The sequence below is a fragment of the Trachemys scripta genome, chromosome 7, assembly GCF_013100865.1.
Source record: "Trachemys scripta elegans isolate TJP31775 chromosome 7, CAS_Tse_1.0, whole genome shotgun sequence".
In the NCBI taxonomy this organism is placed as follows: domain Eukaryota; kingdom Metazoa; phylum Chordata; order Testudines; family Emydidae; genus Trachemys; species Trachemys scripta.
The window spans coordinates 13,116,455-13,131,282 of record NC_048304.1 but is presented as its reverse complement, the minus strand read 5'-3'; the positions used below and the strand labels follow the sequence as shown (position 1 = coordinate 13,131,282).

At 38.2% G+C, this 14,828-nt stretch overlaps 1 protein-coding gene across 2 annotated transcripts in view; it reads right to left on the bottom strand.

The window, feature by feature from the left end:
• Positions 1-14,828, bottom strand: part of CNTN6 (contactin 6) — a 220,575-nt gene that overhangs the window by 90,552 nt on the left and 115,195 nt on the right. For both annotated transcript variants that reach the window (XM_034775442.1, XM_034775441.1), the window contains exon 5: positions 9,742-9,837. In XM_034775442.1, coding sequence (XP_034631333.1) covers positions 9,742-9,837 — 96 coding nt within the window. The remainder of the gene's footprint in view (positions 1-9,741; positions 9,838-14,828) is intronic.

The window sequence follows — 14,828 nt, the reverse complement described above, 5'->3', positions numbered from 1 at the left end:
ACTTTTAGGATTTGCTTAGCAAAAAATCCACAGCAAAATGGGAATATATTCATGTCATTTTCTCCTCACATTTTTAATGAACACTGAGGTGTCAGCCTCTCAGACAAGCTTGCAAAGTGTAATTGTTCCAGTTTGATTACAATATTTTGATTATATTCAAGCGCTACATAATAAGCACTGAATGACAACTCCTATAAGCAGTTACTGCTGGTTGGTCTGTGCCCAAAGCAATGTGTTTGGGCACCAAATACTAGAAAATAATTCCAGCCTTCCAATGGCAATGGCCCGGATCCTGCAATTGACTTTGTGTGGGCAGATCCTTTCAACTTCACAGGACTCCAGTCACTTCAAAGGGGATCCATGTCAGTGCAGGGGTCCCATCATAGGGAAAAAGGCCCTAAGCCCATATCCACAAAGGGATTTAGGCACTGAGATGCTGAGCATCACAACAGCTCACTTTTTGGTCCCTAGAAAATCATTGGCCTCAACAAAGCCTGAGTTAGGTGGCCTGGGTCACTATAAAATGCATGGGGAGAGATAGGTGCCTAAGAATGGGATCTTCAAAAGCCATCATGTTAGATGGCTCCCTGCTTAAGCAAGCCAATAGTAGTTGCTGATGAAAAGGCTATGTCGTAAACCCTGCCTCATTCTGGGATTTAGAGACCTATCACTCCTTGGGATCCACAACTGAGAACCCTTGCCAGGAATCAGGTGCCAGAAGCATTTTTGCAAGAAACACAAATGATAGTGGTGCCCTCTCCCTTATAGCACAGTGGTTAGAGCACTCATTTAGGCGGTAAGTGAGTTGGGTTCTATTCTTCCCTATAACTGAGCAGGAGAAAGAATTTGAATAGGGGATATTCTACCTTGCAGGAATGTGCCTGACCCACCAGGCTGTGGGGTATTCTGATGGAGAACTGTCTCCTGTTGTAGCTTTCTACTTTGGATTAAATACCTAAATAGTCATAGGGCCAAAAAGAGAGTGTCTGAGAATGACTCTCTAGCCTGGTGGTTAAGGCACTCACCTAAGAGGTGAGAGACCCAGGGTTTAGTTACCCTACTCAAGTGGTTTCTAAGCCTTTTTGTGGATGTCAGTCCTGATATCCAAATACACATGGAGCAAAGTCTGCCTCCACTAGTGTTCTAATATGGAAAACACTTATGTGCTTAACTCTATGCCTATGAGTAGTCCCACTGAAATCATAGTAGGAAAGCTAAACATGTACTTACATACAGGGAATTAGATTCCAATCCTGTAAACACTTATGCATATGCCTAACTGTAAGCCTATGAGTAGTTCCTCTGTGATCTATAGGACTACTCAGATGCTTAAAGTTAAACTCTTGTGTAACAGTTTGAAGGAGCAGGGCCTCAGGTTTCACATACGGGTAAAGGAGTGTGAAAATGGGTCTTTGGTTCCAGTTCAACAACAAAAGAATCCAACTTCCTTAATGATCAGCTCCAACAAACTAACATCCTTGTTGTCTGGTGCATTCATTTGAATTAATTAACAGCTTTTTTATTTACTTCTGTTACATATTATCCATTCATGAATACACCTTCTTAAAAGAGAAAGGCCTTGTGGCTGTATGCAGGGTTCCACTGAATTCAATGGAAGTTTTTAAGTCACAACTTCTTTTTTAACCTGTATATAACTGGAGGGGAGAGGGACAACATCCTCAGATTTGCTGTTTTATTTTTTCTTTTGTTCTTCTTTTTAAAATTGCACAGAATTACGAGTTAGTAACTGATGTGGCTGACAGTTCTCCCAGAGACTGCGGCAGGGATAGAGATTTAAAACACCTCCCATGACAATCAACTCTCCTGAACCTTGTTAACCAGTCCAGGTAGTTTAGCAGCTGCATCTTGCAGAGTGATGATGAGCATAATTAGTAATAAGCGGCTGATTCTATTTGGGGCGTGGGGCTGGGTATATAAATCCACATAGAAGTAGAAGCAGAAAGAAGCAAGATGGTTTGGGTATTGTGGTAGAAGAGTTATTTATAAGCCGTGTTATTTATTTTAAACCTAGATGAAATCTGCTGTGCATTATTTTGCTTACTTTGAAGTTGGCAGAAAAAAACCTTTCCTTATAATTTCTTCTTTTGACTAGAGCTACCAAAAAGCCTTGAAGAGTCAGGATATTCTTGATTGTAACATTCATTTTGCTCTAAAACTTACTGTCTTTATCTATTAATGTGAGTAAAGGGACAGATTAAGGCTGAAAATTTCAGGCATGGCTAGTGACTGGCAGTTTTAAGGTGCACGATTTGAGATACCATAAGGCTATTACTGAAAACTTTAGCCAAATTATTTAAACTCCATCAAGGTGTTCAGGGTCTCTTGCTTTCTTGCTGGAGATCTTTATCTCCTTTCTACATGACAACCTTCCTACCCAATATATAATTGACCTCTTTTTTTTTTTTGAGATGGTGCCAATTTCTCCTTGCACTGCTGGGGAAATGGAAGATAACCATTATATCTTGGGTTAGGGGATGAATAGTCTTAGAGGCATAACTGACACTTTTTTTTTTTTTACTTCATACATGATAGTATTTACACTTTGGGGAAATCAGTTTATTTTAAAATTGTGCTTTCAATAACGTTTAAAGTGCATTAAAAGAAGAGCACCTTTCTGGCTATCTCCGTACTGCAAATTTAGAATTGGCAATGAACTAGCGTCCATTGCACTGTTCTTTTTCTTATAGCAAATGTTGGTCTAGTGGTAAAGCTAGTTTCAAAACATTTATAAAACAGAAGGGCAGATCCTCAGCTGCTGTAAACCTTCACAGCTCTAGCAGTGGGGTGGGATGTGAGGCCCAAGAGGAGCTTTTGTTCCCCAACCCCCACTTCACTACCGCTGTCAGAGGTGGGAGAAATAGTCTCTTCTCTCAGGGGCTGGATCCATCCCTAGGAGTCTGATTATTTTTTCCCCCTCCATTATTTCATATTTTTATTTTTGGGTCCAATGAACATGAGGACCTAAGATCCCGGCTGGAACCTTATTCTGCATTCCCCTCCTCTTGCTTTTGCATTCCAATCTTCTAGCAGTGGGGTGGGGGAGATGGGAAAGAATTTTTTAATTAATAATGTTTTTTTTAATTAGTGGAGATATCCCATCTCCTAGAACTGCTCTCAGGATTATCTGTACTTAAACTAGTATAGAAAGATCTTCTTTAGTATTCACTATCAGCATTTCCTATGTGTATATTTAGTTTCAGTTCTTCTACACTGTCTTGGGCTTGAAAGTTCCCATATTATTTTGTACGTTGTCTCACATTGAACAAGACTGTGAATTCCTCAAGGCAGTCTTTTCTCTATAATATGTAGAATGCTAGGGATGCATATTACATTCGGCTGCCAGTAATAATAATATAATAAATAATATGGTGGGTCCTTATTTTATGCTTTGCATGTGGAAATCCCATTGGCATCAATGGAATGTCATGCATGGAGCTTGCACAGTCTACAGTATGCATCTTAGAGTTTGACAGTACGGAGTAGAGAACATAAGTATTCTTTATCTTGATCATCTACAAATAATGTGAGGAATAAGATTACAGTTTGATTTCAAAGCCTCTTGATACCATAATACTATTCAAACAGTCTATGTTAAGTGGTGGTGATTTTTATTACAAGGGTCCTTCACAGCTACATGATTCATTTGTTCATTTCACAATATTAAACAAAATTATTAGCTGAAATCTAATGATGAATGTGTTTGAGTGAACTAACCATATCAGGAATGAGAGTTGTGGCAAATTAACAGAGATTTTGTGTAAAGCCCGCATGTTATTCACTGTAATATTTGTGGGAACAATGTGAGGCCTAAAAAGGATCATCAGTGGCAAATTTAGGCAATCTTGGGGTAGAGACCCTTGTTCTGTGTTTGTACAGCGCCTAGCACAATGGAGTCCTAGTGCATGACTAGGGCTTCTAGGTACTACTGTAATACAAATATATAATAATAATCTCATCATTAGTTCTGAGGCTAATCTTAGATTGCAACAAATGGACAGAAGTAAATGAAGAGAGTACAGCCTGTAGAAACTAAAGTTCTGTTTAAAGAAACAAAGATCAATTTAATTTGACCTCTCTCTCTTTCTTTCTCTCTAATGAACGATACAAAAATGTCCATCTTGTAATGATCCTCCTCCTCCTCCTAATCCAGGTTACCCTTTTTGTATAAAACAAGGAAATTCAACACATTTGCAACTTTTCTCTGGCACGGTGTACTGTCCAAGAAAGTAAACAGCAAACTATTTGATAGCTAACTAGTTTCCTTCCAAACTCTTTTTAAGAGCCAAATCCTGCCTGCCTTACTCACACAGAACTTCCATTGAATTCAGTGGGAACCATGCATACAGCCACTAGGCCTTTCTGTTTTAAGTGTTCAATGTCAGGGGAGAGAGCTTCAATCAAAATACTTTTTCCACAGTAATAGACATTTTTCACTGTCTTAGCGCCCTAGAATAGAATACAATTTATACTGTACCTCACACCTTATTCCTCATCTCCATGGCATATAATTTTGGAACAGATACAGTGTCAATGGCTCACAGGAGAGGAACTCAATTTCCATTCTCTGGAGGCTTGTCAAATAACGTTTTTTGTTTTTATACTCTTTCGTCAGCAGCTCACATTTCCAACCAATAAAACACTATGGAAGAGGTTTGTTCATGACTATCCTTCTGTCAGTTCAATTAATCTGGGATCAACTCACCTTTAACTATTTGTTTCCATTATGAACATCCTCCCTGGCTTTGTCTGTATAATGTTTTTACTTTGAGTCTAAAGGAGCCTACTAGTCTGAGGATGGTTAATTGTCCTATCTGTCCCATTGATCCATCTCAGAGACTCCCTTTGGAGCTTTCTCTGCCTTTAAGGACTGGGTTTCATTTAATCTCCCTGATTATATACCTCTTTCATAGTGCTGTAAACATTACATGAACTGACATTTCATCTCTCTATAAGATTTTCTGGGCTTAAACTGATTGATGGACTTCTTTCCCCCTTTGATACACTGCTTTCCCTTTACAGATCGCTATTTATCTTCTCCTCTTGAGAATTTGTCTTATAACTCTGTTTCTTTAATAAGAATTGCGAAAATATTGCTGAGAGAGAGAGAGAGAGGAAGCCAATGCTAGCACACAGTAAAGTATTTTAAGCTCCCAAGTATGTGTGGCCACCTCCCCTGGAAGACAGAAAAAATGAATGACCGAAGAGTAGCTGCTGCTTTCAGTTTGAAAAACTGATTTGGCCATTGTGCTATTTTTAATTATTCATGTTATTGTTTTTAAATGAAATTTTCTATGATCTTTAAGAGGTAATACAGGAAGCTGTTTGGGGCACATTAGAAAACTATAGGGTTATGAGCATTTGATTGCTCATGGGTAGTTCTCAAAAGGTTTGAAGGTCTGATCTGGTTTTTAACACCCAGAATTTTTGTTTGCTCATGCAAACTATTCAAACCCCCTTCTGATTTGCAAGGTTGAGCTGCAAAATCTCAAAAGAACAGTTCTTTTGAGAGTCATATCACTTATTTCTGTTAGGGACATAAATACCATGAGAAAAAAAAATCTATACAGTAACTCCTTGCTTAACGTTGTAGTTATGTTCCTGAAAAATGCGACTTTAAGCGAAACAATGTTAAGTGACTCCAATTTCCCCATAAGAATTAATGTAAATAGGGGCGGGGGGTAGGTTCCAGGGAAAAAAAATTCACCAGACAAAAAACTATATATTATATAGATATACACATAGTATACGTTTTAAACAAACAATTTAATAGTGTTCACACTATGATGATTGTGAAGCTTGGTTGAGGTGGTGAAGTTAGAGGATGGAAGAGGGAGGGATATTTCCCTGGGAATGCCTTGCTGCTAAATGATGAACTAGCACTTGGCTGAGCCCTAAAGGGTTAACTCATTGTTGTTAATGTAGCCTCTCATCAAGGTTTGTAACCTGTCCTTTAAATTGGCTTCTGTACCCAATGACTGGAAGATAGCTAATGCAATGCCAATATTTAAAAAGGGTTCTAGAGTTGATCCCAGCAATTACATGCTGGTAAATCTAATGTCAGTACCGAGCAAATTAGTTGAAACAATAGTAAAGAATAAAATTGTCAGACACATAGAAGAACATAAATTGTTGGGCAAAAGTCAACATGGTTTCTGTAAAGGGAAATCATGTCTTACTAATCTATCAGAGTTCTTTGAAGGGTTCAACAAACATGTGGACAAGGAGGATCCAGTGGACATAGTGTACTTAGATTTCCAGAAAGCCTTTGACAAGGTCCCTCACTAAAGGCTCTTACGTAAATTGAGTTGTCATGGGATAAGAGGGAAGATCCTTTCATGGATTGAGAACTGGTTAAAAGACAGGGAACAAAGGGTAGGAATAAATGGTAAATTTTCAGAATGGAACGGGGTAACTAGTGGTGTTCCCCAAGGGTCAGTCATAGGACCAATCCTATTCAACTTATACATAAATGATCTGGAGACGGGGTAAACAGTGAGGTGGCAAAGTTTGTAGATGATACTAAACTGCTCAAGATAGTTAAGACCAAAGCAGACTATGAAGAACTTCAAAAAGATCTCACAGAACTAAGTGATAGGGCAACAAAATGGCAAATGAAATTTAATGTGGATAAATGTAGAGTAATGTACATTGGAAAAAATAACCCCAACTATACATACAATATGATGGGGGCTAATTTAGCTACAACTAATCAGGAAAGAGATCTTGGAATCATCGTGGATAGTTCTCTGAAGACGTCTATGCAGTGTGCAGCGGCAGTCAAAAAAACAAACAGGATGTTAGGAATCATTAAAAAGGGGATAGAGAATAAGACAGAGAATAACTTATTGCCCTTATATAAATCCATGGTATGCCCACATCTTGAATACTGCGTACAGATGTGGTCTCCTCATCTAAAAAAAGATATACTGGCATTAGAAAAGATTCAGAGAAGGGCAACTAAAATGATTAGGGGTTTGGAACAGGTCCATATGAGGAGACATTAAAGAGGCTAGAACTTTTCAGCTTGGAAAAGATGAGACTAAGGGAGGATATAATACAGCTATGTAAAATCATGAGTGGTGTCGAGAAAATGAATAAGGAACAGTTATTTACTTGTTCCCATAATATAAGAATGAGGGCCACCAAATGAAATTAATGGGCAGCAGGTTTAAAACAAATAAAAGGAAGTTCTTCTTCACACAATGCACAGTCAACCTATGGAACTCCTTTCCTGAGGAGGTTGTGAAGGCTAGGACTATAACAAGGTTTAAAAGAGAACTAGATAAATTCATGGAGGTTAAATCCATGAATGGCTTTTAGTCAGGATGGGTAAGGAATGGTGTCCCTAGCCACTGTTTGTCAGAGGGTGGAGATGGGTGGCAGGAGAGAGATCACTTGATCATTACTTGTTAGGTTCATTCCCTCTGGGACACCTGGCGTTGGTCACTGTCGGTAGACAGGATACCGGGCTGGATGGACCTTTGGTCTGACCGAGTATGGCCATTCTTATGTTCTTATGTTTTCAAGCAATTCCCCAGAAGACTCCTCCCCCATTCTTTATGATGTTTAGTCAAAGTTTTACTGTGTGTTATGTACTGTACACAAACAGTCACAGCATCACACACACACACAGGTAAGCTGAGTTTTGCCTCAGTAGAGAATCAGAGATGTTTCAGAGAATAAAGTGAGTTTCCATGTCAGATTGTATGTATAAATTATGAAACCAAAATAATGGGGACTACAAGGACAAATGGAGACCCTCTTATACCACCCAAAGTGATTTTAATATATAATGGAGTTCTTTCTGCAGGCTACCATTCAGTTACTACACATAGAAAATGGAGGAGTTGACATGGGATGAAGTGAGGTAGTGTTGCCTGTGGATTCACTTCATAGAGGGATACAAAATATTTTCAACTTTCCTACTTTCCCCATCTCTTTTACCCTCTGAAATAATTCTAGCATTACAAGGTGAGATGGGGAGAGGAGAAATACAAACTCTAGCATTACTGAATGGAAACTATATAGGAGTGTGCCGTACATCACTCCCGCGTACTTAAACCAAAATATCAGTGCAACAATACCCTATTTTCTTGCGCCTTAGTAGGCCATCCAATAGACCCTTCTCCTGATTTCCCCCGTTCCCCAGCTACGGTTGTCTTTTTGGAGAGTATCACTGGTGACCAAGCATCCCAAGCTAGTGGCTTTAGTAAACCTCATATCTGCTCCTACTCCAGTATATCTTCTTGCTTCCTCTCACACAAGCTTGAGGAAACAAGAGAAAATAGCTTCTGTTGATCCTTTCAAGCACACAGAATAGAGCTCAGCCAATCAAGAAGCTTGAAGAAATGTCGTGTGACTTCATTCGTGTGTTGATACCCAAACAACCCGGCTTGAAACGCTAAACACTTAACTGAAAACACTGCCATGCCTAACTTCAACTAAATACTCACTGACGAAGCGTTTTGCACAGAAGCTCTTCAGTCTCAGAAAGTGTGTTTAGTTTCTCAACAAATGTTTCACACAGCTCTCAAGGTGTCATAGTGCATGTGGTCAAAATTAGTGATATGGAGTAGTATATCCGTTAATTTGATCCCTATTTTTAGAGTTCCCACTTTCTTGCTATTGATGAAGAGATGTTGAATACTGATGAGGGAATATTTGCTCTAACCCAGACAGTCATTACCAGGTAATGAATAACCGATCTGCATGTACTTGGTTCTTTAGCACAGGGATCATATTTACATCATGTGTATACAGTGGCTAGTACAATGGAGCTTTGATTCTGCATGGAGTTGCAATATGAATAATAATAAAGAAAAATTTGGGCTCTTTTATGACCGTATAAAAAAGAACTATCATCTATCTGAATTTCTTTGATCTTTGAAATTGGACTGACAATCTCATGAAACAGGGCTTCCATTAATTTTTGCTCCTGGTGGATCTGGAAATACAATGAAATCTTTATAATATACTTTGACCGTTTTAGACAAATCCCTTTCTTAAGATGCTACCACAGATTATTCTGAAGTATACTGTGTATATTTCTGCTCCACTGTTATTGGAAGACCTTACTCTCTGTTAAGAAAACAATTTTTATCACTCTTTTGATTAACACACTGCATTGTATTGATAACACTTTTCCAGATGTTTTTGGAACTTGTAATTCAGGCTGAAATTCGAAATGTAGAAGAACATGAAAATGAAAAATAATAGAGGTAAAAGTTGTCCATATTTTTCTGAAACTCTAAAAGGTTTGAGTAAAGTTTTATATTGGAGTGAAGATTTTCAGTGGTTCTTAGTTAATACCGGAAGGTTTACACAGTTCTAGTACTCACCCAAGTATAAATTTAGGCCACAATCCTGCAAACACTTATGCACTTGCTTAACTATATTGCCACTAGAAGTCCAATTTAGGGGTCTTAAAGCTGGAAATCCACACATTGTAAGAAACGCATTTAAGAGCACAGCTTTAGTGGTTTGAATCTGAAGAATACTTACTCATATCTGATGATTTTATAGTAAAGTAGTAAATATACTTGCCATTTCATTCTCTTTTTAGGAATGCAATGCTCTGAAACAAAAATGACCAATTTGTTCAGTCCATCTCACAATATTCTACTGTCCATCACCTTGTGAGCTGCTGGCTACCTTTTGCTGGACATGACAGTATCTGTGTAAATCAACATCAACTGCACAATTCAGAACGTCATATAATACCTCCATAGTGTGGTGGAGGACCACAAAGCAAAACCACTCCTTGTCCTTCTCTGACTGAGACGGTGCTTCTTGTTTTGGTTTCAAAATTTCCAAGATCTTGAACAAAAGAAAACAAAAAACAAATATTAACTGTCAGATTTATTTAGATGCAAATTATGGGTCCAACTTTGCAATCCTTACTCTGACAAAAAATCTAATTGAAATTAAACGAGCCAGGCCTTTTATTGCAATACTATAATAAAACTTCTATCTGCATGCATGCTCATATACCATGTCAGACCAGTGGTCTCCCTAATCTAGTACCCTGTTTCTGACATATTCCAGTACCAGGTGCTTCAGGTGGAGGTGCTAAAATCCTTGAGGTGCGTGATTATAGAATAACCTGTTCATAGGGAAGTTACTTCCCAACTCCCGTCATTTTGTAATACGTTATATTCCCCTTTGCAAGCTCATTCAGCATTATTTGATTATCTATAGCACCACTTTTGGATACTGAACACAAAAAATAAGCTTGTATTGGCCTTTTTTTTGGTATATTTCAAATTTACAAGTCTTTCATATCAATAGAGAAAAAGCCTATTTTTTCTAATAATGTTTTTTCATTTAATTATTAGGTGGACAGTAACTTTAGCATTTACTTTAGTACGTATAGGAGAATCTGTACTAAAATGCCTGAAATGCAGGCAGACCTTTTTTAAAGGAATCTGATCGGTATAGTCCTGATCCATACCGCACCAAAGTCAGTGGTAATCTCTCTGTTAACATCAATGGGCTTTGCATTTGGACCTATAAGAGCAAATGAAGAGCTTTACAGGAGACAAATAAATGGACACTAGGAGATTCATTATGGTAGTATAACCTACCCCTAAGTGTAATTTCTATGGCTAATTGTCAGTTTCTTTTAACTGTAGCTATAAATATACATCAAGAAAAGAATCTACCCTTCTGTTTCATTGCTTATTAAAAAAGTGAGGATAATAAGTTTCTCAGTGTGGTTCCCCGTTAATAATGTGACTCTAATGACAAAAGATAACATAGCAGATGTATCTTCCAAAAAACTCCACCGAAGCCAATGGTTTTCTTTTTGTTCCAAAAGCTCTCATTTAAAATGCTGAGATTCATTACTTTCATGTCAGAGTGCCTTATGGCAGGGGCTGTATCAAATGCTTTTTTTTTTTTCATTCAAACTGTGTTTTAATAAAATATAACAGGATATATCATCTCCTTCCTAGAGCTGTCTATCCCATATAATTTCACATATTGTTTGCTTTATTTTTCTTACCACAAGGGTTTTACGTTCACACTCTGAAAAGTACCTTTAGGTCCAGTTAGGCATGGAAATTTAGACCTGTAGATAGTGTCATGCAAATCAAATTTATAATCTACAAGAAATCAGGTAAATAATAACTGTGTTTGCTTTTTTCCCCTATGAGCTAAACCTTTTTTTTTTTTTCAATTTTATTTTTTTTAGAACTGCACAGGGAGATAGATGTGTCAGAGGACTTTGTTAATGGAGCTGTTAAATGTCAGGGTTAATTCAGGTCATTTGTATCCAGTGACAGAGTCAACTGTTTCTCACTGTGAGAAATAATCAGATTATTTTGTGGCTAAATTAGCTCAGATTTGGCCCAGGCTGTCTGCTCCTGCAGTCACTTTTGTTTTGAATTTTTGCCAATGTCACTTGCTGATATGCTGGTGATGATAAGGAAGTTTTCTGTTATGACCTGCAGATTGAATCCATGTCCTTCTTGGCTAGTGAAGGCCATCAGAAAGTTGCTGGCGATATTGTTGGAAATTTTTTCCATGAGCTGTCTCTGGGGGAGACATACAATTTTCTTTGAAAGAGATGATTATAAGAGCCTTCCCAGACAATGACAGTCTCTTAAAGATATCTTCGTATTTTTTTTTTTACCTTTCTTTTGCTGAGAAGGATAATCAAGAAGGCTCTGGTGGAATTGGTCAAGAATCTAATGGAGTTCTCAGGTTTTACCATAGCCACTTTGGCTTTAAGCAATGCTATAACATGGAGACGATGCTGATTGTGGTGGTCAGCAGGCAAAGAAGATCACATATCTGTGCTGTTTCTTTTGTATTTGTCAGCTGCTTGTGATAGCACTAACCCTTTGGAGTTCTTTGACACATTTGTGGACCTTAAAATGAGGAAGTGGAGTCACATTTAAATGGCTCTGTTCTTTTCTTTTTGAGAAGATGTAGACGGTAATAGTGACCAATTGTTCAACTTCTCTTTGGGCTCTCACATTGATGATTCCACAGGATTGGACAGTTCCCAGTGTGTGTAGGGGATCATTATATAGCTAGCTAGAATTCATGAACTATGATGTCATCAATATGCAATACCCTCTAGTTCTATATGTCAGTCTCTTCAATCCCACCTGCTGTCAAGAGTCTTGCCTAACATCTAATTATGAGGTTAAGGATGAGACCAAGCTGGTGCAGATAAGAATGAGGTAATACCTAGTGGACAACCAGAAGAAATGGAGGAGTCTATATCTGTGCTTACCATTTATTACACAACTTTGCAACTTGGGGCTCTTCCAGTGTTTCCCCTAAGGAACGTATTGTATTTGTGTTTTGCAATCTGTACTCACTGTTGGCTGATTTGGGTGGGAGATTCAAAGTGCTGTTTTTTATCTAGAAAGTTCAGTTTGAGACCTTGCTTTCTCAAATAATACTTTTTTCTTCATGTGGTTCAACAGCAGTTTGATCAGCTGAGGCATTAAAGTTTACAGTCCCTTAGCTTAAATGAGGGGAGGAGAGTGACAAGGGTTCCAAATGATTAGGGGTCCTGAATTCTGGAAATGACATGAAGGAGGCTCAGGATTAAAGGGGTCAGGAACACTGAAATCATATCTCATCCCTACAGAAGGTCCTTCCAGTCCAAGATGGAGGCACATTGGTAGATGTAGGTATGTTGGCAAGGCTTAGATGAGAATGATCCCTTTGCTTGTGTTGCACCTAGTCAATAGCTAGAAGAATTCTGCCTCCAGGGTGGTCAATCCTGCACCAAACTAACTTTTTCAAAGTGGTAAAAATAGTGACAATTTTGTTCAGATTCAGTTTCAGGATTGTATCTGTTCACAATTTCCACAAACAAACACTATTCTCCCCATATTTTCAACAACTGGGTAACTTCCTGAGCCAGGAGGCAGAGAATTTAATAAACAATAATAAAAACAAAAAACAACAAAACAAAACAAAAAAAAACAACCCCAGCCTCATCTACTCAAAACAGTAGTAGTCACTACCTGGACAGGCTCAGCTCTTGCTTATCAATACCTGAAATCGCTCCCTTTAGATGAACCTTACACAACTGACTTTATTTTTTTCCTACTCTCCCTCTTCTTGTATATTGGTCTCCTGTGCAGATATTGTCTATTCAGAGGTGGATGAATTGAATTAGGGAGCTGCAACACCTCATGACACTTTCTACACTCTGTTATGGTGACAATTGAAGGTATCTGTTAATGCATTGGAAAAACATTTTTAAGATATATGACGTCCCTTTAATTTCCTGCCTGCTAGTTTTCTGGGTTGGAGTCTAAGTATTCTATGGGGGAAAAAGACAAAAAGGAAAGGAGCATATAGTATGTTGTATTCACTACCACAAACAGAAAGGAAACCAAGAATGGCATGATTCTGTATGCCTCACTCAAACTTAACAGATTCTTATAGTTTTATTTATTTGGTGTAATATCTAAACACCCAGTCTTTTAATCCTTTTATAAACATGTCTACTTGTTCTGAAAAGTTAATACAATATAAATGAAGGAAGTAATAATAGAGTCATTGGATTATGCCTGTTCCCTTTTCTCCAAGATGTCAACAATTTGCTACAGGTCCTTATCAATTCACTACCCATCTTCTTGGGAAGGGAGATTAGTAGGTGCATAGCACCCACTTACACCTGGACCCAAAGTCAGGCAATGGCATGAAAGAACACAAGTGCATAGGCCTTAGTGGTGACTTGGTTGATATAGGCATAAGTGCCTCATAGAGTACTGTGTGCTTATTAGAACATAGCAAAAAATCAAGTCGCATAAGGTCTTTCCCAAAACTGCTATGAAGATATTGGTGATGGCCTGTGAAGGCTGCTGTGAAAAACTAGTGTTTAGAATGTGTGTAAACACCTCTAGGAAGTGCTTTTGTGAGGATTGGATAGAACCTCATAAGAACAATGCCACAGACTTTAAATGTCACCCATAACATCTGGAGATCATTTAGGCCTGAATATTCCAAATTTCAGAGTTTAGGGTTTAGGAGAAGAGACCCGATTACACTGTGGGGGAAAAAACCTCTCATTGTCTTCAATAAAAGAAGGATCAGAAACCCTCACAAAGTTTCAAACCTGCACAACATTTTCAAAAGACAAGCCTGGGAGCTTAACTCTGCTAGACAGTAAAAAACATGGACTGAACAGAGACACTGGATTTATGGCAATCTGTAACCCACTAATCCCCGTTTTTGTCCTATGGCTGCAGAAGTGTTAGTGGGCCACTCTACCTTGAATAGCGTATGTGCTAACTACTTATGTTAAACAAACTGTTCCATCTCCCAGGTCACTGAGAGTTCCTTTCCCAGGCCTGAAGAAGAGCTGTGTGTGTCTTGAGAGTTTGTGTCTCTCACCAACAGAAGTTGGTCCAATAAAAGATATTATCTCACCTGCCTTGTCTCGCTAATATTATGGAACCAACACAGCTACAACTACAAAGTTTCAAACTGTCAGATTACCTCAGGGATGAAATAAACCAAACCTTTTGAGGTTTATGCATTAGTAATAAAAACCAGCAGAAATCCCTCTCCTGAGCACATTCTTTCCTCCCTTTTGCTACTGTGCAAAGAGAAGACAAGGCTTTATTTTTTTCATAAAACAGAATAAAATAAAACAAAACACCCTGAAAAATGTACGTAGTTTAGTCAATGGCTTCCAATCCCCTTCCAGTACTGTAAATCGTAGATTCACATTTTTGCTAAGAACAAGATTTTGCTGGTAAAAGAAGCTTGGGGTAAGGGGGAGGGTGAGGAGAGCAATACTGTGAAAAATGTTTTCACAAAGATGCAAAATTAAC